The sequence below is a fragment of the Drosophila obscura genome, unplaced genomic scaffold (assembly GCF_018151105.1).
Source record: "Drosophila obscura isolate BZ-5 IFL unplaced genomic scaffold, ASM1815110v1 contig_179, whole genome shotgun sequence".
Taxonomy (NCBI): Eukaryota; Metazoa; Arthropoda; class Insecta; order Diptera; family Drosophilidae; genus Drosophila; species Drosophila obscura.
The window spans coordinates 257,690-283,388 of record NW_024542766.1 but is presented as its reverse complement, the minus strand read 5'-3'; the positions used below and the strand labels follow the sequence as shown (position 1 = coordinate 283,388).

At 44.3% G+C, this 25,699-nt stretch overlaps 5 protein-coding genes across 9 annotated transcripts; 3 read left to right on the top strand and 2 right to left on the bottom strand.

Annotated features, from left to right (window-relative positions):
• Positions 1-199: 199 nt before the first annotated feature.
• On the bottom strand, positions 200-6,057 carry LOC111074165 (liprin-alpha-1). Of its 3 annotated transcripts, none has more exons than XM_022366847.2 (14): positions 5,874-6,057; positions 5,065-5,367; positions 4,905-5,006; positions 4,495-4,824; positions 4,303-4,407; positions 3,918-4,205; positions 3,595-3,735; positions 2,289-3,212; positions 1,610-2,232; positions 1,336-1,538; positions 1,162-1,269; positions 791-1,110; positions 615-731; positions 200-550 (listed from the first exon to the last, which is right to left on the bottom strand). In XM_022366847.2, the coding sequence occupies exons 2-14, from the start codon at positions 5,311-5,313 to the stop codon at positions 461-463; spliced, it is 3,600 nt and encodes a 1,199-aa protein (XP_022222539.1). In that variant the 5' UTR covers positions 5,314-5,367; positions 5,874-6,057; the 3' UTR covers positions 200-460. The 3 variants fall into 3 exon arrangements, with proteins under 3 accessions (XP_022222539.1, XP_022222541.1, XP_041448207.1); XM_022366849.2 differs by having other exon boundaries at positions 3,607-3,735; XM_041592273.1 differs by lacking the exon at positions 3,595-3,735.
• A 1,855-nt stretch (positions 6,058-7,912) lies between these two features.
• LOC111074181 (homer protein homolog 2) lies at positions 7,913-10,911 on the top strand. The gene is given in 7 exon segments (XM_022366881.2): positions 7,913-8,068; positions 8,576-8,864; positions 8,939-9,396; positions 9,465-9,543; positions 9,604-9,873; positions 9,944-10,078; positions 10,142-10,911. Coding segments are annotated over 7 exon segments (1,674 nt in total). The 5' UTR covers positions 7,913-8,063; the 3' UTR covers positions 10,580-10,911.
• Positions 10,912-11,896: 985 nt separating this feature from the next.
• Positions 11,897-13,988, bottom strand: LOC111074182 (protein Aatf). Its single transcript, XM_022366883.2, has 2 exons — positions 12,494-13,988; positions 11,897-12,435 (listed from the first exon to the last, which is right to left on the bottom strand). The coding sequence occupies exons 1-2, from the start codon at positions 13,789-13,791 to the stop codon at positions 12,333-12,335; spliced, it is 1,401 nt and encodes a 466-aa protein (XP_022222575.1). The 5' UTR covers positions 13,792-13,988; the 3' UTR covers positions 11,897-12,332.
• A 187-nt stretch (positions 13,989-14,175) lies between these two features.
• LOC111074183 lies at positions 14,176-15,107 on the top strand. The gene is made up of 4 exons (XM_022366884.2): positions 14,176-14,314; positions 14,375-14,426; positions 14,493-14,782; positions 14,841-15,107. The coding sequence occupies exons 2-4, from the start codon at positions 14,375-14,377 to the stop codon at positions 14,955-14,957; spliced, it is 459 nt and encodes a 152-aa protein (XP_022222576.2). The 5' UTR covers positions 14,176-14,314; the 3' UTR covers positions 14,958-15,107.
• Positions 15,108-16,204: 1,097 nt separating this feature from the next.
• On the top strand, positions 16,205-22,667 carry LOC111074160 (gonadotropin-releasing hormone receptor). Of its 3 annotated transcripts, XM_022366839.2 has the most exons (7): positions 16,205-16,413; positions 17,871-18,123; positions 19,181-19,453; positions 19,594-19,693; positions 19,772-20,263; positions 20,326-20,675; positions 22,229-22,666. In XM_022366839.2, the coding sequence occupies exons 2-7, from the start codon at positions 17,975-17,977 to the stop codon at positions 22,269-22,271; spliced, it is 1,407 nt and encodes a 468-aa protein (XP_022222531.2). In that variant the 5' UTR covers positions 16,205-16,413; positions 17,871-17,974; the 3' UTR covers positions 22,272-22,666. The 3 variants fall into 3 exon arrangements, with proteins under 3 accessions (XP_022222531.2, XP_022222532.2, XP_022222533.2); XM_022366840.2 differs by lacking the exon at positions 16,205-16,413 and having other exon boundaries at positions 19,772-20,260; positions 22,229-22,667; XM_022366841.2 differs by lacking the exon at positions 16,205-16,413 and having other exon boundaries at positions 20,326-20,680.
• The last annotated feature ends 3,032 nt before the right edge of the window (positions 22,668-25,699 follow it).

Sequence of the window (25,699 nt, the reverse complement as noted above, 5' to 3'; positions counted from 1 at the left end):
CTAAAACTTGTACACGGCAGCGGCAGCTGAAACCGCAAACACCCCAACTTGATCGCTCGTACAATATTTCCTATATAGAGTATGTGCTATGTCTTGTATACATTGTCTTGTTGTTGGTTTTATGGATATACGTATATGTATGACTATGCGTGTATTTATATATGTATTTATATATGTATATATATATATATATATATATATATATATATTGCATATGGATTAGACGTGCATCATGCTGCGGGGGGAGTCTCTTGCGTTGCGTCTTTCTTGTTAGAATTTTTTGTGGCTTTTAGTGGATGCTAACATTACATTTCATTTCTGTCTCTCATCAGCTGCTTCATTTCTAGTTCTTAGGCTTAGGAAAAAGGTCTTTTGCCCGTGGTCTTTTTTTAGTGCCTGCTTCTTTGCTTTGCTTTACTGATTACTCATCCACCGATGTTGTGGGCGGACTGTAGCTGCATCAGGATGCGCTACGCTGCTCGTTCTCCGGCCTCCGATCTGTGGCAATTTGCAGGAGATTATTGAACTCCGTATCGAGTATTTGGCGAGCCTAAAACCAAAATAAATTCAGAAATTAGTAGGATTTTTTTATGAACGATATAAGGTCCACTCACCTGAGCATTTTGTGTGGGTATTTGTAGGGCCAGGCCCATGGCAGTGGCATCGAAGCCCTCATCCAGGGCCATCAATGCCCCATGCACACCCGATTCGAGCAGATTGTTGGCATATTCCTGTAAAAGAAACAAATTTATAATCCCTTTTCGACTCCTTTTAGTTCTCCCTCACTCACTTTAAGTCCTATGCTGCCCACCCAGCGTATGACACGTTCATTGCTCCACACCAGCACATCGCACAGTCCATTCTCGCTCATCTTTCGCCTGTGCTCCAGCTCGGTGCGATCGTAATTCAAGCGTTTGAGCATTGATATGCCGTACTGCAGGCTGGTGCGATGAAAACTGTCCACCATTTTCAGCTGGCCACGCAAATCCTTCTTGGTAAGATGGTCCAGCATGCGGGCATCGACTAGACACTCCATAAATGTTGTGCGATATTGCGGCAGACCCAGTCCAGGCAGCCAATAGTTGCCAATCCACTCGTGATTCATGTCGCCTATGAAAAGAGAGATTAGCTATAATCTGGAGACTTTTTCTGATGGCTCACCAAATGCCAATGTGGTTCTGGAGGTTTGTGGCGCCGAGGGAGAGGTTAATGAAACCATTTCCTGTATGGCCAAACGCAATTTGAGTCTGTGCAAGGGATTGCTAATGCCTGATGGAAGGATTTCACAATTAAATCAATGAAATATCAATGAAATTATTGATTCTGGTGCCTTACCAATCTCTCGCTGTATTTCCGTATCGCTGAGGGCACTCATAATGGCACCCGATTTGACATTGGCCCGACAGGCGGCCACATACCAGGCGGGCATGCCCACCCACAGCTCCAGCCAGGCCACAATTGTGGGACCATTCCACAGGGCAAACGGTGTGCCCGCCTTCATGGCCTCACCCAACAAATCGTTGCGATAGTCGTGCTCTCTGTGGTGGAGAGAAAACAAAGGCAATTAATTTCCTCGGCAAATAAACCTTCAATCATTTTGTGTACTTACTTTTTCTGCCTGCCATAGTCGACGCTGCTGATCTTTGATCCCTGTGCACTGGCGATCCGCGGCATCATGCCTCCCGTCATGCTCATGGCATCGTAGTTGGAGTCCACTTCGCTCAGGCCGATCGATAGGTTGCCAATGGACATCATGCTGGGCGAACCGTCCGGCAGCGTGTCCTTGACGCCCTTGACCTTCTCCTTTTTGCTAAAGAAACGCCCAAGCGAGGACTTGATGCCCTTCTTCTTCTGCACGGCCGCAGCGGCGGCCTCTCTGGACACGCCCGAGGTGGGTGTCTGCAGCATGGACATGGAGCCCATAGTGTTGTAGTGGCGCAGCGACTCCTGGCTGCCGTAGCGCGAACTCAAAGGCGACAGGCCGTAGCTGCCGTGACTGCTCATGGCCATGTGGTTGTGGTTTTGCGAAACAGCCGCATTCGGGTTCAATCCAATCGAACGACGACGCAGCTCCTCCTGACTGTGGGCCAGGGCCTGTGCCACACGCTCCAAGCGCATCGAACGGGCCGTCAGAGGTGATGCAGCACCGCCAGAGCTCGAATCGCCAGTGGTGGACATGCCCCCATGGAGTTCCTCGCGTGAGGCATCGCTGGACAGCACGGGCAAGTTGAGCTGCGAAAAAATCGAATTAAATGGGGTCCCAGAGAATAGAGAATCCCCTCTCTTACCGTATGATATTTCTGCATGAAATCCCTTTGCGGGCTGTTGGGAGTGCTCCTCCCACTCATTTCTGGACTCTGCCTGTCCATGGACCGACCGCGGGCCAACAGATTCACATGCTCCAGACTGCCGACTCGCGATTCCAGCTCCTCGGCACGCGCCTCCGTCGACTGCTTCTCCTCCTGGATCAATCGAATCTCATTGTTAATGGCATCCAGCTGCTCCTGCAGCATCATGGCCAGTGTCTGGGCGTCCGTGTGTCCCGATGGTGACATCATGTCCGCCGTGGCTGCCGCATAGAGCACATCGCTGTCGTCACAGTCCGCCGCACTGGTCACCAGGTCGTAGGCCTGTTGCTGGGCATGCGCCGCCTGCTGCAGCTTCTCCCACTCCTGCTCGGCCATGGAGCGGGCCAGGGCATTCTCTTCCGTCAGCCGTGACTGTTTCTGGCGCCGCAGCGAGTGCGTCTCGAAGCTGGCATGCGAGGCGCTCCGCGAGAACTGGCCACTGCCATCGATGACGCTGCTGGGCGAGAGGCTGCGGGTAAGGGCCTCCGTCTGCTGGATGTTGTAGGCGATCTCCTGCTGCAGCAGCTGCCGCTTAAAGTTCTCAATCTCCAGGCGCGTCTTGGAGAGCTCCTTCATGATTTCACTCTTCTCGTGATGCAGCTCCTCGGCCACCTTGCGCGCCTTCTCCAACTCCTGCGTGAGGACGTTCTTCTCGTCCAGAGCATGCATGCGCTCCTTCAGATGCACCTGCAACCGCTCATTGGACTCTGAGAGCAGCTTGTCGACCGTCGAAGACAGACGCAGATTGTGCTCCTCGTTCATCTTGAGACGCTGGTTCAGTCTTACAACCTCCGTTGTCTTCTCGTCCAGATTCGTTTCCAGTCCCCGGATACGATCCTCGGCCGAACCGTGTCTCTCTTGAGCCTGAAATGTGTGTTTGTTTTTGGAGCCAAAAGAGGTTTAGTAATCATATTCCACAATCCATAATGTTGCAATGAAAATTAAAAGAAATTAGTAGAAAGTTGTGCGTGGAATGAAAAGCTAAAGGTGAGGTTTAGTTTTGGTCTGATTTTGGTAGGGAAAGAGAAAGAGTTCTTGTGCACTTAGAGGGGGGGATTACATACATAGACAGAGAGATAGATAGAGTTTTTTCTTGTTTTGTGTAAAGTATTGGAGTATTGGTACAAAAAGAAAGAGCTTTAAATTAAATATAATTGAATATTGAATTGAATTCGACTGATACTTGGTCGTCGGACATATATGGGAACCTGGCCATGGCGCGCATATTAGTTGTTCGAGTGCATACCTTATTTCCTACCTTAGTCAATGCCTCCATGCGGGCCTTCAGCTGCTCTTCCATGTCGGGCTGAAGTTTGGCATGTTGGGCAAGCTTCTGTTCGGATAGCTCCAGTTTCTCCTCAATGGCTCCGATCTTTTCCTCGTGCAGCTGGATTATTGAGTCGATCGACATGTGGTTTCGGTTTTCAATTTTTGTGTGTGTTTTGTTGGGTGTAGCAATAACGTGGTGGGTTTTCGATTAAATGCAGTTTATTAGTTACATTTGAGGAAGGAATTTAGTGACCGATAGCCCAGTTGCATGTCTTTGGGGATGTGTACCCGTGTACCCACCTTTAGCTGCGCCTCCTTGTGCCGCAATTCCTGCTCCAATTTCTCGTTCAGATCATGCAGCGATGTCGACTCGCGCTGGGCATTCACATAGCGCTTCTCCAGCGTGGTAATGCGCTCCTCCTGATCCTCCTTTTGGGCCACATTCTCACGCAGATCACGCTGCAGCTTGGAGCACTGATCCTGCGCCTTGCAATGATCCTTTTGCACCCGCGACATATTCTCCTCCAGTTCGCTGATTTTGTTGTTCAAATCGGAAACCCGTCGCTGCCATTGCGAGAGCTCCGAGGTCTGTGGAATGGAAGGGCGGGGGTGTTGGTAACACATGTTCAGCAGATGCTGTGTGGCTGCCTGCATCTCTCTCTCTCTCTCTCTCTCTGTCTCTCACCTGCTTTTCGATGATCGTCTGCAGCTCGTGGGTTTTGGCCGCATAATCGTTGAGCTCGTTGGCCTCCCCATTGACGCCGCCGGCTCCGCCCACGCCACCCGCCATCTAACGAAACAGAAATCCCAAAACGAACGAGAAACGGTTGTAAATTTGGGACCTAGCCGACACGGTTGATTGCACCCGCGTACGCACCTTCTCTTTCAGGCCATTCTCAGTGCCGCCGCCTGGAACGGAGCCACTCCCTGTTCCCACTCCCGAGCCCCCTGCCTTGTACTGCGTCAGCTCCTCTTTGGTTGTATTCAGCTCCTCCTCCAGCACATTGTTCTTCTCGATGGAGAGTCGCAGTCGCTCGCGCACCTTCTCGTCCAGCGCCTTGTGGTGCTCGAACAGGGATTTCAGGGCTTTGAGCACTTCCACCTCGCTGGAGACGCCGCTCTGGGCGGCAGCTTGCCTTTTCACCACTGTCATTCGAAGGGAGCGTTCATGCCGCGACACCAGGCACTCCAGATGTTCCAGTAGAAGCTGCGAGGAAGAGAGACCCACATTTAGCAATGGATTTTGGAATGTACTTCAAGGCGGGGATCGGCCCCAAAGCTTCTTACCCTGGTATTATTACGTTCCGCCTTGAGTTCGCCAATCTCCTCGTCGCGCTCCAGCAAGGTCTCGCGAGCCTGTGTCAGTTCCTTTGTGAGTGTGGCAAACTCCTACAGGGATTCCAGGGATTAGTATTTCCTCCCGTTCAGAGGCTCATGCTCCACTCACCTGCGGCAGATTGGCATTGATCTGACGCTGGAGACTGTCACGCTCCTTTTCGACATCGTGCAGCTTCACCTCCGTCTCGCCCAGCCGTTCCTGCGCCTCACGCAGGCTGTCCATCAGCTTGTCCCGCTCATCGAGCATGGAGACCATCAGCTGCTCGAAATTCGCATCCTCGCCGCTGAACTGCGAGGAGCGCTGCGATATGCTGTCCTCCGAAATCGTGGGCATTACGTCGCACATCATGTTCCACATTATTTACTTGAGGCACGCCAGAGCACGCCACAACACACACATAGGCATGCAACACTACAATGCAATAAAGAGAGAGACAGTGACATAGAGAGTGGCTTGAGAGAGGGGGGACAGAAATTCCGATTGGAATTCGTTGGAGAAACATGTCTAATGAGACTTTTATCATAGGCGCCGCATTGATAACAAGTTTTTCTACACACACACACATCCACACTCTACACACGCTCAGAGTCACCCACGCACACACTGCCATACAGCATATACACACACACACACTGGAGGAGCACGCACGCACACGGTCTCTTTCGCACAAGTGACATATTTTTTATCATAGGTGTGTCGCTCTCACGCATTTTATAACTACAATTAACTGAAACACACTCCAATCCATTCATTAAAACCAACAGCTGGTCTACGACTTGGCCAAAACGCCTTTTCACCTTTACAACTCGAATGTGGGGGACGGCTTTTATGCAAAAAAAAAAAAGGGGAAAAGAGTGAAAAAAGAGGAAAGAAAAAACTCTCCCCTCCGCAGCGCTGCTCCTTTGCTGAAAACGTACCCCAATCGATCACACGGCGGCAGGGCAGCAGCAGCAACAACACCTTTGCCCGCTGTCTAGCCTTTGCATATGTCCTAGGGCTCTATTCTTTTTTCAATTCCTCCAATAATTACAATAATTTCCGAATTTATCGTGTGCGAAAAAAACGAAAACTCGCGGTGTTGCCACTTGAGTGGAAAAGATGTAACCGTAAACGGAGAACGAAAAAATCATAAATTCCAAAAATAATTTACCGGCTGCAGTTTTCTGGCAGCCTCCAGACGTACAGCAACATTTCAGAAAAAGTTGGCAGCATTTGAATTTGAAATCGAAGCCGCTGGTTTTACCGGAAGAACTAAATACTTACTATATATAATAATCTTCTTTATATCTTTTCTTTCTTATATATAAAAGAAAGTCGTGTTTGTTACAACCCTTATAACTCGAGAACGGCTGGACCGATTGCCATGGTTTTTGATTTGTTGGATTTGTTTCCGTCCCGAATAGCAGAATACATCTTAAAAACAATGAAAACTCGATATGTGTAATGAATAGATGCATTTCAATAGATGCTGATTTGCTTGTTACACATATCGAGTTTTCATTGTTTTTCTTTCTCCATGTCAGACATTTGTTGTCCAATCCTGTCAAATAGTCAAATTCCCGAAAATTATTCTACAGTAAAAACATAAAATCATCGGAAAGGAACGGAATTTAGGGAATAAAAAATCAGTTTGGTGGTTTTATGCGAGTGCACATTTAAATAACAATGCCGCGTCTTAGAAGATCTAATCTTTCCCAGCGAAGCATTAATGCAATTAGGCAACGGAATATCGCGAGTCAATTATCTGATGGAGAACGAGAAATTGCACGAGAACAGCGCCGTGTTAGTATGGAGCAAAGAAGGGCCTTAATTCGTGCTTCTCAAACACAAGAGCAAAGAGAGGCAGCCCGTGAAACGGCTAGGTTAGAAAGGAGAAATCGTCGAGCTTATCGTACAGATGAACAGAGGAATAATCTTCGAAGTGCAAGAAGAAATGGTTCAAGTATTGATTTGAATCGAGCAGCGTTTCTGTATGATTGCACCATCGACTACAGCTTGCATGGTTTAGTTTGCATTGGTCCAATGGACGTTGTTTGCCAGCATTGTGGAGCATTGAAGTTTGCTGGTGAAACGCCTGGTTTGTGCTGCCTTAGTGGTAAAGTGAAATTGCCATTATTGGTCCCGCCACCAGAGCCATTGTGCTCCCTGCTTTATGGCGAAACACTAGAATCACGACATTTTCTAGCGAACACTCAAAAATACAATGTCTGTTTCCAAATGACTTCATTTGGGGCGGAAATTATCGAATAACACGAATATAATCCGACATTTAAGGTAATTTAAGTTAAAAACTTTATTTTCTATCATTGTAAAATAAATCTGGAATGCAGTTTGTTAGATTTCTGTATTTGTCTCTGAAATAAAAATGGCATGTTATTATTTGACTTTACAGATTCAAGGCCAGATTTGCCATTGCATTGGATCATTGCAACCTATAGAGAAGCACAGCATAAATTCTTGCAAATATACTTCATGGGCAATATGGAAGAACAACTTGACCGGCGTCAATGGATCAACACAGCTACGAAAAGAGCAATTCTCCAAGAGATCTACAAAAAGCTGGAATGTATTTAACAAAAAAAAATATTTTCTAAATCCCAAATATAAAATTGCTAGATGTAGCTTCTAAAATGACAGCACTGGGCTACAGCAGTCATCGACGATGTGCTGCCGATTCCGCTTTTTACCGTCAAATCTGGCTGTTTTTGAAAACCAACTGCGGGAAAAATTGGGAATTGCGGACATACTGATTTTTTAGAAATTTGGCTTTGGCTTTGTTAGGCTTTTTTTTAAGTTGCCACATTTACATCAAGAGTAAGTAAAAACTGGCAGGCACTTCAAGCAAAAAAGTTTACCGGTCAGCAAAATCTTGTGCGCTATGAATAATGGAATTTCTCAGCTCTTTTTTTTCTCTTGTCCAAGCTAGAAACGGCTTTTTTCCTGATGAAAAGTTGGCAGCACTGCATCGTTGTATCTCCAGCTCTAAGGCGTTTTTGCAAGCATTTGTTTTATTTATTTTGTAACAACAAATTAAGACAGATAAACGACTGGGCCACAGCTAATTCGTTGCCACAAGAGCCAGCAAAGCGCCAAAGCATAAAAATATCATGGGGTAAGGCCTGTTTCGAGTGTAAATGTGTGTGAAATATTGAATATTGTGTGGGAAAAATCGACGCCGTCGGTGTCGCTGACATTTATTTCCATGGTGTATAGCGGGCGGCGTATATATACGTACGTACATTGTAGATGTATATATGTTCAGTAGTAGGTGGCCTGACCAATTATATATGTATATATAGAAGAGTGTGTGGCCGTGCTTGAGGCGGAATCAAAGGCAAGCTGCGGGGCCAAAGGCAAAGGGCTTAAGCACATAATGCAATTTAGTCGTCGCCAGTCGCCCACGCGAACAGAACAGGAAGAGAAAAGAACGCTACGCGACGCACGGAATACGCACCCAGAGAGAGAAGCAGCAGCAATGTCAGCGACTTGGTAATAGATAAGGACACGCATTAAATATTAATTAGGAGCGTGGTTGGGGCTATAAAATGGAATTTTTTATTTAATCACACCTGTGTGTGTGTGTCGCACCCACCCACCCTTCTTGACTCTCCCTCCACAGCGAACAACCGATTTTCACCTGCCAGGCGCATGTTTTCCATATTGATCCCAAGACGAAACGCACCTGGATCACCGCCAGCATGAAGGCTGTGAATGTGAGCTTCTTTTATGACAGCTCACGGAATCTCTACCGCATCATTAGCGTCGAGGGCACCAAGGCGGTGATCAACTCCACCATCACCCCAAACATGACATTCACACAGACCTCCCAGAAGTTTGGCCAATGGAGCGATGTGCGTGCAAATACGGTGTATGGACTGGGCTTTGCCTCCGAGGCAGAGCTAACAAAGGTAATGGGCATCATTATCATCATCGATTGGGTGTACTTTCCTCCGCCTCTTAACGAATCCCTTTCCCGTTTCAGTTTGTTGAGAAATTCCAGGAGGTCAAGGAAGCTACCAAAAATGCCATGAAATCGGCCAATGGCTCGAATGCCGTCACGCCCACCACATCGGCCAACACTTCGCCCATTTCCGGACGGGCTATTGGTGCCATGCAAAACGATAATACTGCCATCGATCCGCATACCGTGGAGCCGCCAAATATGAGCAACACAAACACACAGAACGCCAATCCGGACAGTCCCTCCCACAAGTTGCTGAACACAAGCGACGGCAAGCCAGACATTGGCTCGGCCACGCCCTCACCACAGCCCACTAATGTAGGAGCTGGCGATTTAAGAGGCGGCGGCGGTGGTGGTGCTGTGACCATCTCCTCGGGCGGCAGCATTGTGGGCATGCATACGGGACCCGGAGCGGGCGCCACAGCCGAGCAGCAGCTAAAATACGAGAATGAACGCCTGAAAATGGCACTGGCACAAAGGTGAGAGCAATGAAGGGGATTAACTTAGGGATCGTAAATCAAAGAACTGTTTTTTTTTTTTTTTATAGCTGTGCCAATGCCAAGAAATGGGAAATCGAACTGGCGACCTTAAAGAATAACAACATACGCCTGACCAGTGCATTGCAGGTGAGTTCTCGGATCTTTTAAGTCTCAATCCATTCTCATTCTATCGCTTCTCTCATTTAGGAATCTACGGCCAATGTGGACGAATGGAAGCGTCAATTGCACACCTACAAGGAGGAGAATATACGCCTAAAGCGTGAAATGGATCTGATGCGCGTTGGCGGTGGGGCTGGAGCTGCTGCGGCTGCCGGGGGAGGTACAGAGGATGAACTGCGTCGCGAAGTGGCGGCTCTGAAGGCGCGCACAGAGCAACAGCAGGCGGAGCTGCTGCAGCAGGAACTAGAGCTTAAGACGGTGAACATAACACTGAGGGAAAAGTGCAATGATCAGACTGTAAGTGAAAGTGGAATATCCATGTAAGGGAATGGATATCATCCTATATGTGTTTTCTCTTTTGTTGCAGCTGGCAAAACTGAGCGAACTGAATGTGGTGTTTGCCAAGCAGCTGTCGGAGCTGTATGCCGTGCAAAAGGATATGGAAAATGTCATACATCCCGTCAAGTGCACTTGAGACACAGAGTCGGGGGTTAAAAGAAAGGTTTGCAGGAGTGCCATCAGGAGATATTTCAGTATTTCTTTATATTTAAAGTGTACTTCTTAGGTTTCAGCGCAGGAACAGACTACAATGGCAACCACAACAACTACAACGACATCATCGACCACCACCACCACATCAGCAACCACAACTAGTAAACGTTATTTAAGCAATTTTCTTATGGCCGAGGCCGAGAGCACTCTCTCGAATGTCACCTCGATCCACACCCAGCTGCAGTCGTCGCTGTATGAGACCCAGAACACGGCACAGCTGAAAGCCCTCGACAAGCACTCGGCCCTGCTCCAGGAGCTGCACCAACGACAGGCGGCACCGCGACGCCGCAGCAGCTCAGTGGCCGCCAGTGAGGCAGGTGCTGCTGCTGCCGCCGCGGAGGCTGCCGCTGCCGCCTCTGGTGGGGGGGCAAAAACTGCCACAATACTCGTATCGAAATCAAAAACTAAAACCGGGCTGCCCCTGTTGCTGAAAAATTCCATTAACAATTAGAGAAACAAATCGAAAGAAGAATGAGAAATTAGTCAGCGACATTTTTGTAATCTTTATATATTTGTAGTTTGTATACAAAAAAGGACGAGAGAAACGTCAAAAGGAAAACAGGCACGCACCCCCCTATGTATTTGTATCACTACCCCTTCCCCCACAATCATTGTAGGCTTAGATTTCGTCATTTGTATGTATAGCGTCTTTTTGGTGCCCTCAAACACAGTATTTAGAATCGTCACCACTTTTTGTAGATCTTTGAGCAGATAGTCAAAGAAAAAACATGCGCGAATATTCCCAGTGCAATATTTATGCAATATAAACAATGATATTATATGTATGTGCTCTACACACTTTCAGCTAATTGTTAATTAATTTTTAATGAGAGCTTGACAATGAAAACACCTACCCAACACCCAAACTCATTTCCCAAAGACATCAACTTCTATCGAACAAAGAGACAGGAATTTTATTTTGTAAATGTGCTCGATAAAATGTATTGTTTTTTTATAGTATTTTTAGACGAAACTTTTTTGTATTTTCTAAATCCTAGGCAAAAACTAATTTAAATATTTATTTATTATATTTTTTGTGTATTCTATTCTGTATTCTGGAAACCTCTCCATCATCAATTTATTGCAATTTATATTGATAATTTCACTCACATTATACATAATACTATACATATATACAATATAAATATATGAATTTAACGTATGTATAACTAAACAATGACTTAGACGACGAAAATACTAAGAAAAGAATGCAAAACAAAACCATATATGGTAGATAAAATAAAGAGAATTTTATAATTGAAAAAAAAACAACAAGAACAAATAACGAAGAAGAGAGAAGGAACAAGTCCCAGTAAAATAACGAAAACACTAGCAAAGTAATTTAAACGAATACCAAGTCAAGAGTCATGTGGAAAACTAGTTTAATATATTAACAAATTATATAAATATAAATAAAATAAAAATGCTAACTCTGAAAAGCCAGCAGCAAAATAGTACATAATATAATCCTCCTTACACACCCACACAACAACAAAACAACCAACACACCCACTAAAAACGAAACCCACTAAACGAAACGGTTATGAAGCGGTTCTGATTGTACATTTGCGGTTATATTCAAGCCATATTTGTTATGCAGCATTTGGTGGATACATATACATAATTTATCCCAGTTGACACGCAAATAAAATAACGAAACGAAAATGAAAATGTTGAACATACAAAAATTAAGCAGTTAAAAATAAAAAGCAAACGAAAAGCGAAAATATACATAAATATATAAAATAAATAAAACTCAAATTCAATCCAATTGGTCACTCATTTTAATTAGAATTAATTTTAAAATATTTGGGGGTTTAAAATGATCAAAGCGACAGCCACAGAAAGACAAAGAAACAGTTATCTCGGAACATTTTCCGTAGTATTTTAAATCTGATAAATAAAGCTAGACATCTTTTGATCTTCGGGGATTTTTAAGCCTACATAGAAAAGTCCAACCAAAACTTTGATGCATAGAGATATGTAGAATTAAAAGTTTCTCAGAAATCTCTGCCCTATTTCAGGAGAAATACCAATTGAACAATTTCTCAGCAAGAACTATCCTTTCAGGGACACATATGTCCTGAAAGTGTTCCAGATAATATCGTAGTGCACTTGACGATTTCGATTTGTTTGTTCAACGATACTCAAATGTTCAAATGGAAAGAATATGAATAATCTATAGGAAATTTAGATATATTTTGCTAGACAAACAACGATTTATACAACTCGGATTTGGAGCTTTCCGTCCACTCGGTAGCCTCGTTGGGAGCCATGAAATTAGTGAGCTTATTGTGCACCACATAACTGGAAGAAAAACAGGGGGATTAGTAGATGTTTTAACTCAATTACTTTAATTACTTACCGCAACTTTCGCCCTTTGCTGGCTCTGGTGTCGACCTTCTTTTTCATCTTCTGACGCAACTTTTGGAGCTCCACAAACTGCTTTGTGATCTCACTCATGTTGGACGAGGTGCTGGCCTTGTATTCAATCAATTCACGCAGCTGCTGATGGTAAAAGTCGCTGTCGTCGTAGACATGGGGCTGCCGCTGCGGTTGAGGATCGTTCTCTTGCTGCTGCTTCTCCGGCTGGTTGCTCTTCAGCGTCTGGGATTTCTCGACGAGTGCCTCCCGATTGGCCAGGGCACTGCCGATCTTCTTGATGATGTCGTAGTCCTCCTGCAGCGACTTTCGCTTCAGACCCGCTCCTGGCGTCAGAAGTTTCGTGCGATCGTCCCACTTCAGCAGCACTTCATTGCGGTAGCCCGTCATGTTCAGGAAATTGCTTTGCAGTACATTCGCAAAGACTTTCAATGGTGGTTCTGTCTCCTCCGATGACACTGTCTTTCGCTTGACCGATTTCCTTGTCTCTGAGTTCTGTTGACTGAGTGCCGTTTGCAGGGCCAGCAGCTGTTGCAGCAGTTTCGAGGAGCGTTCCTTGGCCTCGCTCAGCACCGACTGGAGTTCCTCGTTCTCGGCGCCAAGGGTTTTGAGGGTCTCGGGCGGTGGCAGCTGATTCGCTTTGCTGGTGACCTTTTGTGTGTTGATGCGCAGCTCGAGGAGACGCTCCCAGATGCGTAGTTGGTTCTGGACGCAGAGACCTTTTTGGATTTCAGCTTGGGGATTCGATTTCGACATGATATCAGAGGGTTCGATGCTATCATCAGCCTCTACATCAGTGTCGTCGTCGTCGAATTGTTCATCAGTGTCGTCGTCGTCGTCGAATTCTTCTTCAGTGTCGTCGTTGTCGTCGAATTCTTCATCATCCTCTTCTCCGCTGTGCGCTGATTCTTGGGTTCCAGATTTTAGCTTCTGATTAATGGATGCTAGTGCATTATCTTCATCGCTGTCGCTGTCCTCATAGGGCACCTCCTCCTCGCTCTGGTCATCCTGTTCCTCCAGTTCCTCCAGTTCCTTCCGACTGCTGATCTTTCCCTTGTAGCGCTCACTCTGCTCCGACAGCAGCTTCACATTCCGCTTGCGAATATCCGTGCTGCGAGCATCGGGCAGATCGTATTCGTCTTGCTCGAAATCCACAACGCGCGGCCCTGTGGCCACATCAAAGTCAGAGTCCTCCTCCGAATCGCTGCCATTGGGATGGGCCAGCAGTTTGCTGACTTTATCCGCCACTGTTTGTGGCTGTTTCTTTGATTTCCGTAGCATTTTGAATATTAATTTATTTTGATTTCGAAGCACATGTAAACCAGTGTGACCGTGAATTTATCTATGAAATATACCGCCTTTCCATGTAGATAATGTTTACATGTTTCGTAACGCAGGCACCTGCCGAAAGAGGGAGCTAGCTTGAAATTTTCAACGGAAATGCATATATATGTAGCTACATATATACAATCAGCAACAAACAACTTTCGCTCCGAATACCTTGTTTATTTTATCAAAAGACTGTATCCCCAAATTTCATACAAAAAACCTCGAAACTAGCAACCCATGCCCGACCAGCTGTCAAATTCGACATCGTGTGGAATTACTGAAAAATTATCAGTAATGCTAGGGCAGGCAAGAGAGTAACTAAAAATTCTAAATTTTACAAAAGTTTTATTTCAGAATTATTTTTTCTAGATATTAAGTGAAAAGTGAATTTTTTTTAATAATTTAAGTTTAAAGTGAATTTTTTTTTAATAATTTAGGTTTAAAGTGAAAAGTTTGAAAAAAAAAAAACAAAACCGTGAGCAAAATTTCTTTTTTTCATTAATATAATTTATTTTATATAATACCTTTTTTTTAGATGTTGCGAAATGTGTCGTTCCTTCCCATTTCAACTGTTCATATACAAAAAGGTTCGTTTTGAAAGAAGTTATTTGATTCCCGTTCGAGTACTAAGTGCACTCACACCAATCCAACAGATTCAACGGATGGCTGTCCTTCCTCTTCGTCCAAACTCCAAAGTACCAATACACCAACCAGTGCACTCATACCAATCCAACAGATTCAAAGGATGGCTGACCTCCCTGTTCGTCGAAACTCCAAAGTCCAAATGCACCAACCAGTGCACTCACACCCATCCAGTAGATTCAACGGATGGCTGTCCTCCCTGTTCGTCCAAACTCCAAAGTACCAATACACCAACCAGTGCAGTTCCCAATCCACTATTTCCACTGTCCAATTTAACTCGAATACCCAAAACAACATAAAGGTTCGTTTTGTAAGAAACTATTTAATTACCGTTCTAGTAATGAGTCCATTCCATCTAGCTGGCCAATATAGATTCCATGGATTCCCCCAAGTCGTCATCTCCTTACTCCAAGTTCCACACTGGTTGCAGATTTGCTTGCGCTTCAATTAGAGCTGCGGCTCGGGCTCTGGCTTGAGCTCGGGCACAAAATTACTATATATTTTGATAAGAAAAATTTATATTTTGATACATCTTGACAACCATAGGCCATACTGGCCTGTGCGTGGCCCGTTGGGGCCGTCCTTTTCATATATTTTGATACCAATAAATTATATATTTTGATACGAAAAACAAAGGGGCTGTCAACTTATTTCACAGAGGCTCGCAAGCAGATTGATACATAAAATAAACACTAATGCCCGTAAGGCTATGATATTTGATTAAATATGAAAGCTAATCCAGAGTCTATCCAAAGTCTATGTTGTTGCAAAGCCAAATTCCCACTTTTAAAGCTGATTTTCATACCATTTCGATCATGTACTCAATGCCACATGCTCATTCGTTGTAATTGACAGATTGACCGTCTTATCAAGTGCGCCAGGTGCATCTTGATAGCGCGACCAGCACGCACACCCATACACATTCATAGCATACAAAAGCGGGTGCCACACAGACCCTGAACATGAACTTGAAATGAAAATCCTTTTGTTGAACCAAACAGTGCTGCCCCTCATTAGATTTAATGAACGGTTTGGTGCCAGTTTTTGCAATTGCGACTCGCCGTCAGTTCGCAGGAGCCCGTTTAGCCGTAGGTTAAATCGTTAGCCTTGGCATAGGGCTGCCGGCAGATGACAGTGGTTGCTCGACGAATCCACAAGTGCTGAAATCTTCGGGAAAAGGATAAACTGCGCAGCGGCTGAAAGTCCGAATATTTGTATCATCAGGAGGGAAAGTCAAGACTTGCCGTGCCGCCACCCAGACAACAGATAAGACCATAAAGTAATATTAAATTTAATGATGTTTCATTTAATTTAATTTTATTTTTTTTTTGGCACCCTGCCTGATAACCGAAAAGATGAGCAAAAAGTAGAGACATATGGCGATCGGGAGGCAGGCTGGCAGACAGATAGATTGGGAGCCGGCTGGGCCGGGCCTTGCGTTGAACTTTGAATTTACACACACACACACGCATTGATTAATGTGAAATTTTATGCGGGCGGACTTGCCGGCACACACTCACACACACACAAAACAGGCGCGAGCAGCACACACAATTGGGGTCGCCCGACGCTGCTACCGTTATCGCGGGGCAGCGGCATTGCCAACTAGAAGACGCCCGAGTCGCACTTTTTTGTTGTACTTGTACTTCTCTCTCTTTATTAGATTATCAGTTGTTGTCGAGATTTCGATTTCACGGCAGCAGGCAGTGGCACAGCAGCCGCAGCCGCCGCCTTGCCCGTTTAGTCAGTTCCTGCTCGCCGTTCGGTGGAAATCGAAAAAAAATAACAGAGCCGTGTACCGTTAGCCCATAATTGAGAATTGCCCAAATGAGCTATCGATAACGATACAAACGCGTGTATGTGTGTGCGTGTGGGGTGTGCGTGGGCAGGCGGCAAAAAAGGGCTGTAAGCCGATCGGCAGTGTTGCGAAAGGTGTGCAAAAAACGTGTAAATTATTTAAAACTTTTTCGATCTTTACAGTATGTAATAAGTATACTATTCGCGTTCACGGTGCGCCCGCGTGTTTAGAAAACACAGAACAAAACGGAAATCACAAAATGAGAGGAAAATAAATGCAAACAAAATATTTAAGTACATATAGGAAAATGTATTTAGAAGAAAAGAAATTATAGAGCACGTACGCGTACTCGTAATCAATGATTATGCCCACAACATGTATATAGATTAAAAGTGATTAATTGACACTTATTGCTAGTGGAAACTAGTTGAATCGCAGGGTTATATCTAGAGCTGTTACAGCACTTGGTTGAACTTTGGGTGGGGGTTGCTTCAGAAATTCTCAAATTTACTACAAAACTTGTTTAATTATGTGTGTGTTCGCCTATTAAAATGCTAAGTTCAAAAGGCATCAAACGCGGCGCGCCCAAACAAAAAGACCGTAAACAATTCCCATTCCGACTCAAGGATTGGGATGCTGTGGAGAACAATTTGTCGCTGTTCAATTGAGTGAGCGACCGTACCGTTCGATTGAGCGCAATTGATTAACAGATTAATAAGGCAGCGAGATGCTCTCCACTATAATTATTGTTGTACTAATGCTGCGAAAGACACGACACGGCACAGAGCACAGCACAGCATAAGTGGAATTTTTATTATTATCACTTGGAAATGGAAAATATTCCGCAATGTGTGCGGGCAAGGGAGTGTTCGAGTAATTAGTTTAAGGTCGCAGCGCTCTGTGATCTTCATGCAACAAGAAAATCCAAAAACGAAAATCAAAACCGAACCGAACCATAATGACAAAACAAAGAAAAATACAAATTTTCTTGAACTTATCAAAGAAAAACACACAATCCGGCATCGAGTAGAATTCGATTAAATTAACTCAATTCAGTTCGGGTGCCGAGAGAGGACTTTCCAGGAGTCCACATTCTGTTTGTGCTCGTATTATCTGATAATCTCGAGCGGCTGTTAAACGAGCGCAACGACAAATACGCTCGTAATTAATGCAACGCAAAATAAATACAATAAAATATATTTAGTAATAAAATGACAGGCCCCCCATAAAAAAAAGTAATATAATTCCTGAAAACAAACACTTTCTTGTCCTGCAACCGAACACCGCAGGGCAGTCGAATAGGAACAGTTGCCAACTGAAAATAGCTTCATTTATTACAGTGGGAAATCATAAATAAAACTGTAAACAAATTCCGGTTTGGTGCTTCTATAAACACGTTTTTCCTGAAGCTAAACAGACTATGTGAAGACTATGTATGCTAATAAATACCTTAAAAATAAATAACATAAAAATACATTGAAATTCTCCAAAATAGTAGAAGTTAAGTGTGCATTCTATACTTCTATACTTTCGTGGCTTCGTTGATAAATTGAACATTTATTTAATAACAAATTCTATTTTTAATATACAGAAAAAAATAATAATTAAAATACAATTAGAAGAACTATTCCAAAATAAAGAACAAAAAAAAAAGCAACGAAAGTGAATCGATAAATTGATTTAGTCGATGTGAAGATGGCCCATTCTAGTGAGATAAATGAGGTTGTCTATGATCATCGCATACTCAAGGATTGGTCCAACGTCAACAATACCAACGGCACAATGCACCTATCCAAGGATATGATCTTCAACGATGGCCATCGTCTGTCCATCACAGTATACAGGTGAGTGCTCCGATACATCGATCCAGCATCGTTTGAATTGTTTCTATGACCAGAATATATATATTCTCTGAGTTTCCACATCAAGTCACTTTGATAAGCTTTGGCACACACTATCTCTAGCCTTCTTTTGTCGCTGCTTTCTAAACGTATCTATCAATCGCTGTGTAGATGTAGGTGTCGATGCTGTCTCTGTCTCCGGCTTAGATTGAAATTTTCGTTACAAATATTTATAAATCATGCCTTTGCTCATCATCACTGACTGTCCCTTCTGGCTGTCTGTCTGTCTGATTTAATAATTTTCACTTGGAATTTGAACGCTGTAGTTCAAGCCTAGGGTTCACGTTTTTCAAATTGCAAAAGATTTACAAAATTGATTAAGAGCTGCTCTTCAATTCAAGACGTAGAAAGTGTTTCACAAAGTGAAATATTTTATAATTGTGTTTAAAGTCGGATACATATATTTATTGTGTTATAATACTGGGAACTATAATTTATATAGGAATATTTTAGTGCAATAATTTAAATTTTCCCTATATTTTAACTAAAGAAGATTTTCTCCTCTTAAAAGAGAAATCAAGCAGCAATCACTGACCTTAAGGAGACAATTTAGGTGGGGATCAATCTCCAGAGTGTCTGCACAAAATCTAGAGATCATCCACTGATTAATTGCATAAATTAGTGGATGTACGAAAAACTCCTCCTCCCTGGGTACGTGATCTAGTGTACACAATTTCGATACTCATTCGCTGATCGCATTAACAGGAAATTAATTGAAACAGAGCCAAGCTCTGATTGTCTACAACTGATCTTCGAGAACTTTATGGCAGACAATTCGTTTTCCTCATTCAATTTACCTTTCCGTGGCTAGACTTCCATCTGACCTACTTATCCCACACATTCCATACTCGCAGAGACACCCACTTTACCATTCGGGAAAACTTTTTTAATTTTCCACTCACCAATTGATCCGTTGCCCGAACCTTTTGCCCTGGCTCCTCCTCCCATGGAGCTTGATATGTTCATCCTCTCTTTATATGGGATTTCCTTTCGATTCCAGCATACTCTTTGTGATCTCAACAATTGGCAACAGCACAGTGCTGTATCTGCTGACGAAGCGGCGACTGCGTGGTCCCTTGCGGATTGATATCATGCTAATGCATTTGGCCATTGCCGATCTAATGGTGACGTTGCTGCTGATGCCGCTGGAGATTGCGTGGGCCTGGACAGTCCAATGGCGCTCCACCGATCTGATGTGCCGTCTCATGAGCTTCTTTCGCGTGTTCGGACTGTACTTGTCCAGCTTTGTGATGGTCTGCATATCGCTAGACAGGTGAGTCCTATCCCCCTGTCTGTTACCGAGTCTGCTCCGTTGACTGTCGCTAATGGACCAAATTGATAGCCAGATAAGGCGGCTCCAAGTGTCAATCGAAGTTTTCTCAACGCTCTCACCATTCCTCTCTCGCTTTTTAGATACTATGCTATACTGAAGCCGTTGCAACGATCCTACAACCGGGGACGCATCATGCTGGCCTGCGCCTGGATGGGCTCTGTCATATGCAGCATTCCGCAGGTGAGTGTCCAGCCGCTAGTACCCCCTCCCCCAGTAGCCAATATAATTATTAACATCTCTGTTTGGTTTCATTGACAGGCCTTTCTCTTCCATCTGGAGGAGCATCCCGTGGTCCGGGGCTACTTTCAGTGCGTCACGTTCCACTCGTTTGTGAGCGACTTTGACAACTGGCTGTATCAGATCGCCACAATGTGCGCCATGTATGCCTTTCCTTTGATCGTATTCATCTACTGCTATGGGGCCATCTATCTGGAGATCTACCGCAAGAGCCAGCGCGTCCTCAAGGATGTGATTGCCGAGAGATTCCGTCGCTCCAACGATGATGTCTTAAGTCGGGCCAAGAAGCGCACTCTCAAGATGACCATCTCGATTGTGATTGTGTTCATCATCTGCTGGACGCCGTACTACACCATCTGCATGTGGTACTCCCTGGACAAGACCTCGGTGGACAAGGTCAACTCGTTGGTGCGCAAGGCCCTCTTTATATTCGCATCGACCAACTCCTGCATGAATCCCCTCGTCTATGGGCTCTACAACATTCGCGGACGCATGAACAACAACAATAATGTAGTGAGTAATCCTCCTCTGAGATTCGATCTATCATTAACCTTTCTCCCTTCCCTCCCTTTCAGTCGGTGAACAATAGACATACATCCCTCTCGAATCGCCTGGACTCTTCCAATCAACTGATGCAGAAGCCGGCTGCGGCCAATAACAATTCGCTGGCCAATCGTCATGGCACTGTGATGGCCGCTGCGGTGGCGGCCACAACAAAGTTGGCCAATGTTGTGGGCCTAAAGAGCAACGGATCCAATGGATCTGCCACTGCCACCGCCACCGCCACAGCCATCGCCTCTGCTCCGCCTCTTCGTCTGCCAGTTACCGCACCCCTGGCCAGCGATGATGTGGATGGTGATAATGATGATTCCAGTGTCAGTGTTGTCACCATCAGGTGTCAGGAACCGCCCAGGATCTGCCACAAGTAATGTCGGTTTCCAGCTGCTAGACTTTTAGCCTTCCTCTACCCTCCCTTTACCACTGCTCATCCTCATCTTGTATTTTTACGACTTAAACCTCATCCTCAACCTTGTTTTCAATTTCGATTTTCGCACAGTTGTCAGCATAAAGTTTCGAATTTAACGTTGCGGTCGGAGTTTGCTTCTTAGTCCTGTGGTGGGGTTGCAGTGGAGGGATAGAAGATAATCAACGAGGATGTGGCAATTTAGAAAACATTAATCAATTTAATTGAAGGACATATTCCATGAAAAGTAAAAAATATTCAAAATTTTTGTTGTATCATAACTTATTAACTCGACTCCATTAAGGGCCGTTGACTGCGGCTTTTTGTTTATTAGAGAACCCACAGGTGGCCTTTGTCTTTGGCGTGCACCTTTTCGCCCCCCGATCGCACTGCCTTGTCATGAAGTAGGTGTTGATCGCCTCCTTCTCAGTAAGGCTCTTGGGCAAGAGCCTGGCCGTGACTCTGCCGTTGGTGCTGGCCAAGAACTGAGTGGTGTACAACACATCGCCATCGCTGTCGATTACGGTCACCTCGTGGAGTATAGCCCCCTCCCGGACTATGGGTCCCGATGATATTGTTGTTTCACTGAGCCCCATACCCATCACTACGTTCTTTTGCGACTTCGGATCGTATTCCTCCTGCAGGATATAGCTGTAAATCACATGTTTGCGCCAAATTTTCTTTTTCTTCTCCTGCGCCTGTATGGGTTGCTGCGACATTGCGCAAAAGTTCATTTCTATAAAATCTATAAATATGATCGTAATCTAAACTGATATGTGGAATCGAAAAGGGAATTTTCTATGTGACATTCGTCTCTAGGCAAGCCTTTAGATTGCCATTAGATTGGGATTCAATTTTTATTCTGCACCTATAGCGCCGATATCCAAAATATTGATGGGTTGAAAAGATAACCATTCAACCACCAAGCATTCATATCTGAAGATGTGTACATATATTCAGCAAAAGTTGGAGTTTGCTACCAGTTGCCTCCTTCACTCCGTCTCTTGGCAAAAAATCCACTTAATCATGTTGAAAAGCTGTTGACAAAATCATTTATTTTCCAAGGTGACGGCTTTCACTGCTCCATCTGGTATATGTGCGTCGAAATGTCATTAACTTCCGGTTGCCAATGTCTTCTTAACTTTGCAGAGACTTCGAATTAATGAGGAGCTTGGAAAGGAAACGCTAATCTAATCATACACTAAAAAAAAGAATTGCTTAACACAAAATACACTATAACACAGCAATAAAAAAAAGCCTTTCTAGCCTTTTCAATTATGCAACACCTCTCACAGACCCAACCCTCTATATGAGACCTACTTAAGGGGCGACCTAGCCCAAGTTGTGGCTCATTTGGGTTAATGCTAGCTTACATCATGCCCATCCATGCTCACCCACAAGAGATCCCCTCCACTCCAGCACTCCACTCCACTTAAAAGGCCATTCTCCAGTCCCATATCATTTTATGTCAACTCATCGCGGAATCCCAAGCTAAATAATAATTGTACTTTCAGTTATGGCGACTCCATTGAACTGGTCAGTGAGGCGGCTAAGTAGACAACGAAACCACCAGAGATGGAGCACATGGATCATTTATGGGGCATCTGCTACTGTTCATCTGGAGAAGTCGGCTCAGAACAAACGGCTCTAACGAGCTTCGTATAGATTCTTTTTATATTTGCATTTAGCTGGCGACAAATTAAAATGTTACCGAGACAACAGAATGCGAGTGGCCGATCGAATTGAGTTTCCGAACAGCTTGGGTCTAAGGCCAAAACCAAAACCAAAACAAATCAAAATGTTATCGCAGAAATAAAAAATACGCTTAAGACGTAATATCGCGAACTATTAGAGATACTCTAGTTAGTTGGCTTATTGCTTAATTTAAATTAATTTATTCATTTAAACAAAACGACACTAAACGAAAACCAAATAAAAATATTTAAGAAAATTATAGAAAAATAGCAAAAGTATCACCGTATGGAATTTTAAATTCATATTTGTTTCCCTCTTGGCCCCCATAGTTGGTTTGTTTGTATATCTATCGGAACATTTGCTAAGACGGCGTTAATCACTTGGTTTATGGCCAGAGCCCTGCATTATAGCCGTTAATTATACGCTCATGTGGACTCTTAAATATTTCTAAAATAACTTACATTGGGCTGTATGGGGGCTATGGGGGTAAACCAGTTCCGTTGCTCGGATAAGATTGTGGATTGACCTTTAACTACTTTTAATTTTGTGCGACTTTAAGGGAGATAACTATCAATCACGAAAGGGAAAGATCTTCTAAAAGGGATAAAAAAAATCAAGGATATGCTAAGAACATACTTTTAATACTTATTTCAGAACGTATTGCATATATTGGATAATAATTGTAGGTACTTGTACTTTATGATAACTTTGTTTCATTTCACATATAAATTTGAAAGGATTTTCAGGAGGAGTGCCCTTTCTTAAGCAGCCCTAATTTCTTGGGGCTTTGTGCCATTAAGCTGAAATCCAATCCCAAAACAATGTTGCTCTGTTTGGAGGCCATTAAACGAAATTCATGTGAACCCTTTTTTGTTTTAATGTGTTCAGCCTTCCTCTCCGCGTCATCGCCGACATCGTCATGATCGAGATCCTCTGAAAGAACGAAGGGCGGGGGGGATGGAGGTTGCAAGGGAGACCCCAGACACGATACTCTTCCGAAATGTGGATCGTAAATAAACGGCACGGTCTGTAGGCATTTAAAACAGCCCCAAATACTCGTAAAAACTAGACCCCAAAATGATATGCAGATGTGGCACCTATTAATGGCTACTTATGCACTACAAGTGTCCCTCTCTTTTTTGTCTCCTGCCCTGCCTCCCTTTGTGAAACGCAGACTGATGCGTAACACGACAGTGGCAATGGCAGAGGAGGGGGGCAGGTGGGAGGTGCGGTAGGCTGGTGCTGCCACCGACCTGTTCATCATTATGTCGACGGCATGTCAACCAGGCCGCTGCTTTATGTCCAGGGCCTCCATGCACACACATATCTACATACAGTTGTGTTCAATGAAATATGGCCACCCACACTTCCCTTTTGAGATATCTAGTCTTTCAATTTGACTGATACCTTACGGCCTGGAGTACCTGAGACCCCATACTACTATTTGTTATTTATGACTTTAGACACACCCATGAGGCAATGAAGGGGGTAATTTAAACAAACTAATAAATACCACGAAATGTTTAATGATGGGTTTGGACATAGGGATTTTTTTGGGCGTTGAGAAAGGCCAGGGACTAGGTCAAGGGGGATAATGGGATTGAATGGGGCGACCCAATTACTAAAAGTAGCTTATTTTAGGTGGGGGGGCCGGCTTTAATTTATGAAAAAAATTTTAAATGCTTGTAGTGAGGGGTAGAGGTGTTAACATATTTGGCCGCCCGTTGGCTAAGAGTACAGGGGAGTGGCGCAGGGAGGCGGAGGATTTACTGTTTTTGTTACCAGGTTGACACATTACCACCTAAGGGGGGGCAATACGGCCGGGATGGTTTGTGGATACACGGTCCTAGCTCACCCATAGGTTTTTAGGATTCCGGACGACGAAAAGGATCCAACTACGGGATGGCACATGGCGGGACCCATACCGGCGGGCATCGGGAGGGGGGGCGGGGGGGGGGGGGGGGGGGGGGCTCCTTGTATATCATGGAGTGCGGCGGCGGCACACCCAGAGATCGTATCCCACATCAACGCTGAATATTTTTTCGCTGCATTTCGGTCAGCGGCGGCGACCACTTGCTGAAATTTCATTATGTGCGTGATTTATAAATAAGCTCCAAGCTGCATCCCAAGATTCCCCCCTGCCTCATCTGTGGTTCCTCTTCTCCTCTTCCTCTACATGTTTTTCAGAGTTCCCAGCATCATCATCATCATCCTCATCATCGGTGGGTACGACGGTACAACAGCCCACGCACTTTGTTCCACGACGGCGCTCCAACACGAAACAACAACAACAATAAACAGCATCTTATATGTATGTTGAACTCTTGCTACATCTCTCTCCTCGCACTCCCTTGCCTCACACTTCAGTCCCCCCTCACCCTCTCTGGTTGCAGTTCATTTCGTATTAATCATAAAATTGTATTATTAACATGTTTATTTTTCGGTCTTCAAGATTCGATTACATGCATTCCTTCCTCCTCTCCTCCCTTTTGGCCATGAGTTTCGCTTTGAGTGGAAATGGAACGTGACTTTGTTGTGCAGTGTATCGAAAGTGAGCTACTTTCTAACACTAAAATGGTTGATCGAGTGTGCTAAGAGGATGGGTAGGGGTTTGGGATATTGTCATTTTATGTTTCTGCTGGATAATTGGGTTACTCGTACCCCTACCCCCATAGCCGGAGACACAGTCTCTCCAGATACGTACTCGCATGTCCCACAGCTGGTCAGTGCGTGGGATCTCGACTTGAAAGTTGGTCAAATTAGCTGGGGAAACAGTTGAGGGAGTAACTCGTAAAGTCCAGGGGATTGGGTAGAAGAAATGTTGGCAGGAGGTAGGCGGTTTTATTGTGGGAATATCCTTAGAGGTGGATTTGGCATTCAAATTGATTATATGTATTTTCCCCCTCACATACTCCTCTTTATGTTTTCTCATTTAAATCAATCCATTTCTAGAGCAAACCGATCGTTTAACTATATTACATTTCCAATTGCCCAATACATTATACCCTAAAGCTTATTGCAAAAAGATCAGTCAAGTGCTTACCTTTAATTCAAATTTAGCATGAGGGCGTCTCGGCTTAGTCACTGAAAATAGAGGTAAAAGTACACATATGACTAATAGGTAGATGCACGTATGAGAAATTCCTGTAGAGAACAGTCGAATGCAAGAATAGTTACATATTTCATCAATCTCCTTACAACCAAAAGAAACATCAAATCAACTATATTTTAGCATGTTGTTCCAATCCAATTGAGAAATCTCTAAGAGAATGTTAACTCCAATGATTCAA

What these genes read in the sequence shown, in the direction of transcription:
- LOC111074165 (XM_022366847.2), bottom strand. Translation starts at nt 5,313, where the DNA reads ATGTGGAACATGATGTGCGACGTAATGCCCACGATTTCGGAGGACAGC. An exon ending in CAGAACCACATTGGCATTTG is followed by an intron (nt 1,111 to 1,161) that starts GTGAGCCATCAG and finishes CTCTTTTCATAG; the next exon opens with GCGACATGAATCACGAGTGG. An exon ending in TGGGCAGCATAGGACTTAAA is followed by an intron (nt 732 to 790) that starts GTGAGTGAGGGA and finishes TTTCTTTTACAG; the next exon opens with GAATATGCCAACAATCTGCT.
- LOC111074182 (XM_022366883.2), bottom strand. Translation starts at nt 13,791, where the DNA reads ATGCTACGGAAATCAAAGAAACAGCCACAAACAGTGGCGGATAAAGTC. An exon ending in AGCAAAGGGCGAAAGTTGCG is followed by an intron (nt 12,436 to 12,493) that starts GTAAGTAATTAA and finishes TTTTTCTTCCAG; the next exon opens with TTATGTGGTGCACAATAAGC.
- LOC111074183 (XM_022366884.2), top strand. Translation starts at nt 14,375, where the DNA reads ATGTTGCGAAATGTGTCGTTCCTTCCCATTTCAACTGTTCATATACAA. An exon ending in AACTGTTCATATACAAAAAG is followed by an intron (nt 14,427 to 14,492) that starts GTTCGTTTTGAA and finishes CCAATCCAACAG; the next exon opens with ATTCAACGGATGGCTGTCCT. An exon ending in ATACCCAAAACAACATAAAG is followed by an intron (nt 14,783 to 14,840) that starts GTTCGTTTTGTA and finishes CATTCCATCTAG; the next exon opens with CTGGCCAATATAGATTCCAT.
- LOC111074160 (XM_022366839.2), top strand. Translation starts at nt 17,975, where the DNA reads ATGGCCCATTCTAGTGAGATAAATGAGGTTGTCTATGATCATCGCATA. An exon ending in GTCTGCATATCGCTAGACAG is followed by an intron (nt 19,454 to 19,593) that starts GTGAGTCCTATC and finishes CTCGCTTTTTAG; the next exon opens with ATACTATGCTATACTGAAGC. An exon ending in TGAACAACAACAATAATGTA is followed by an intron (nt 20,264 to 20,325) that starts GTGAGTAATCCT and finishes CCTCCCTTTCAG; the next exon opens with TCGGTGAACAATAGACATAC.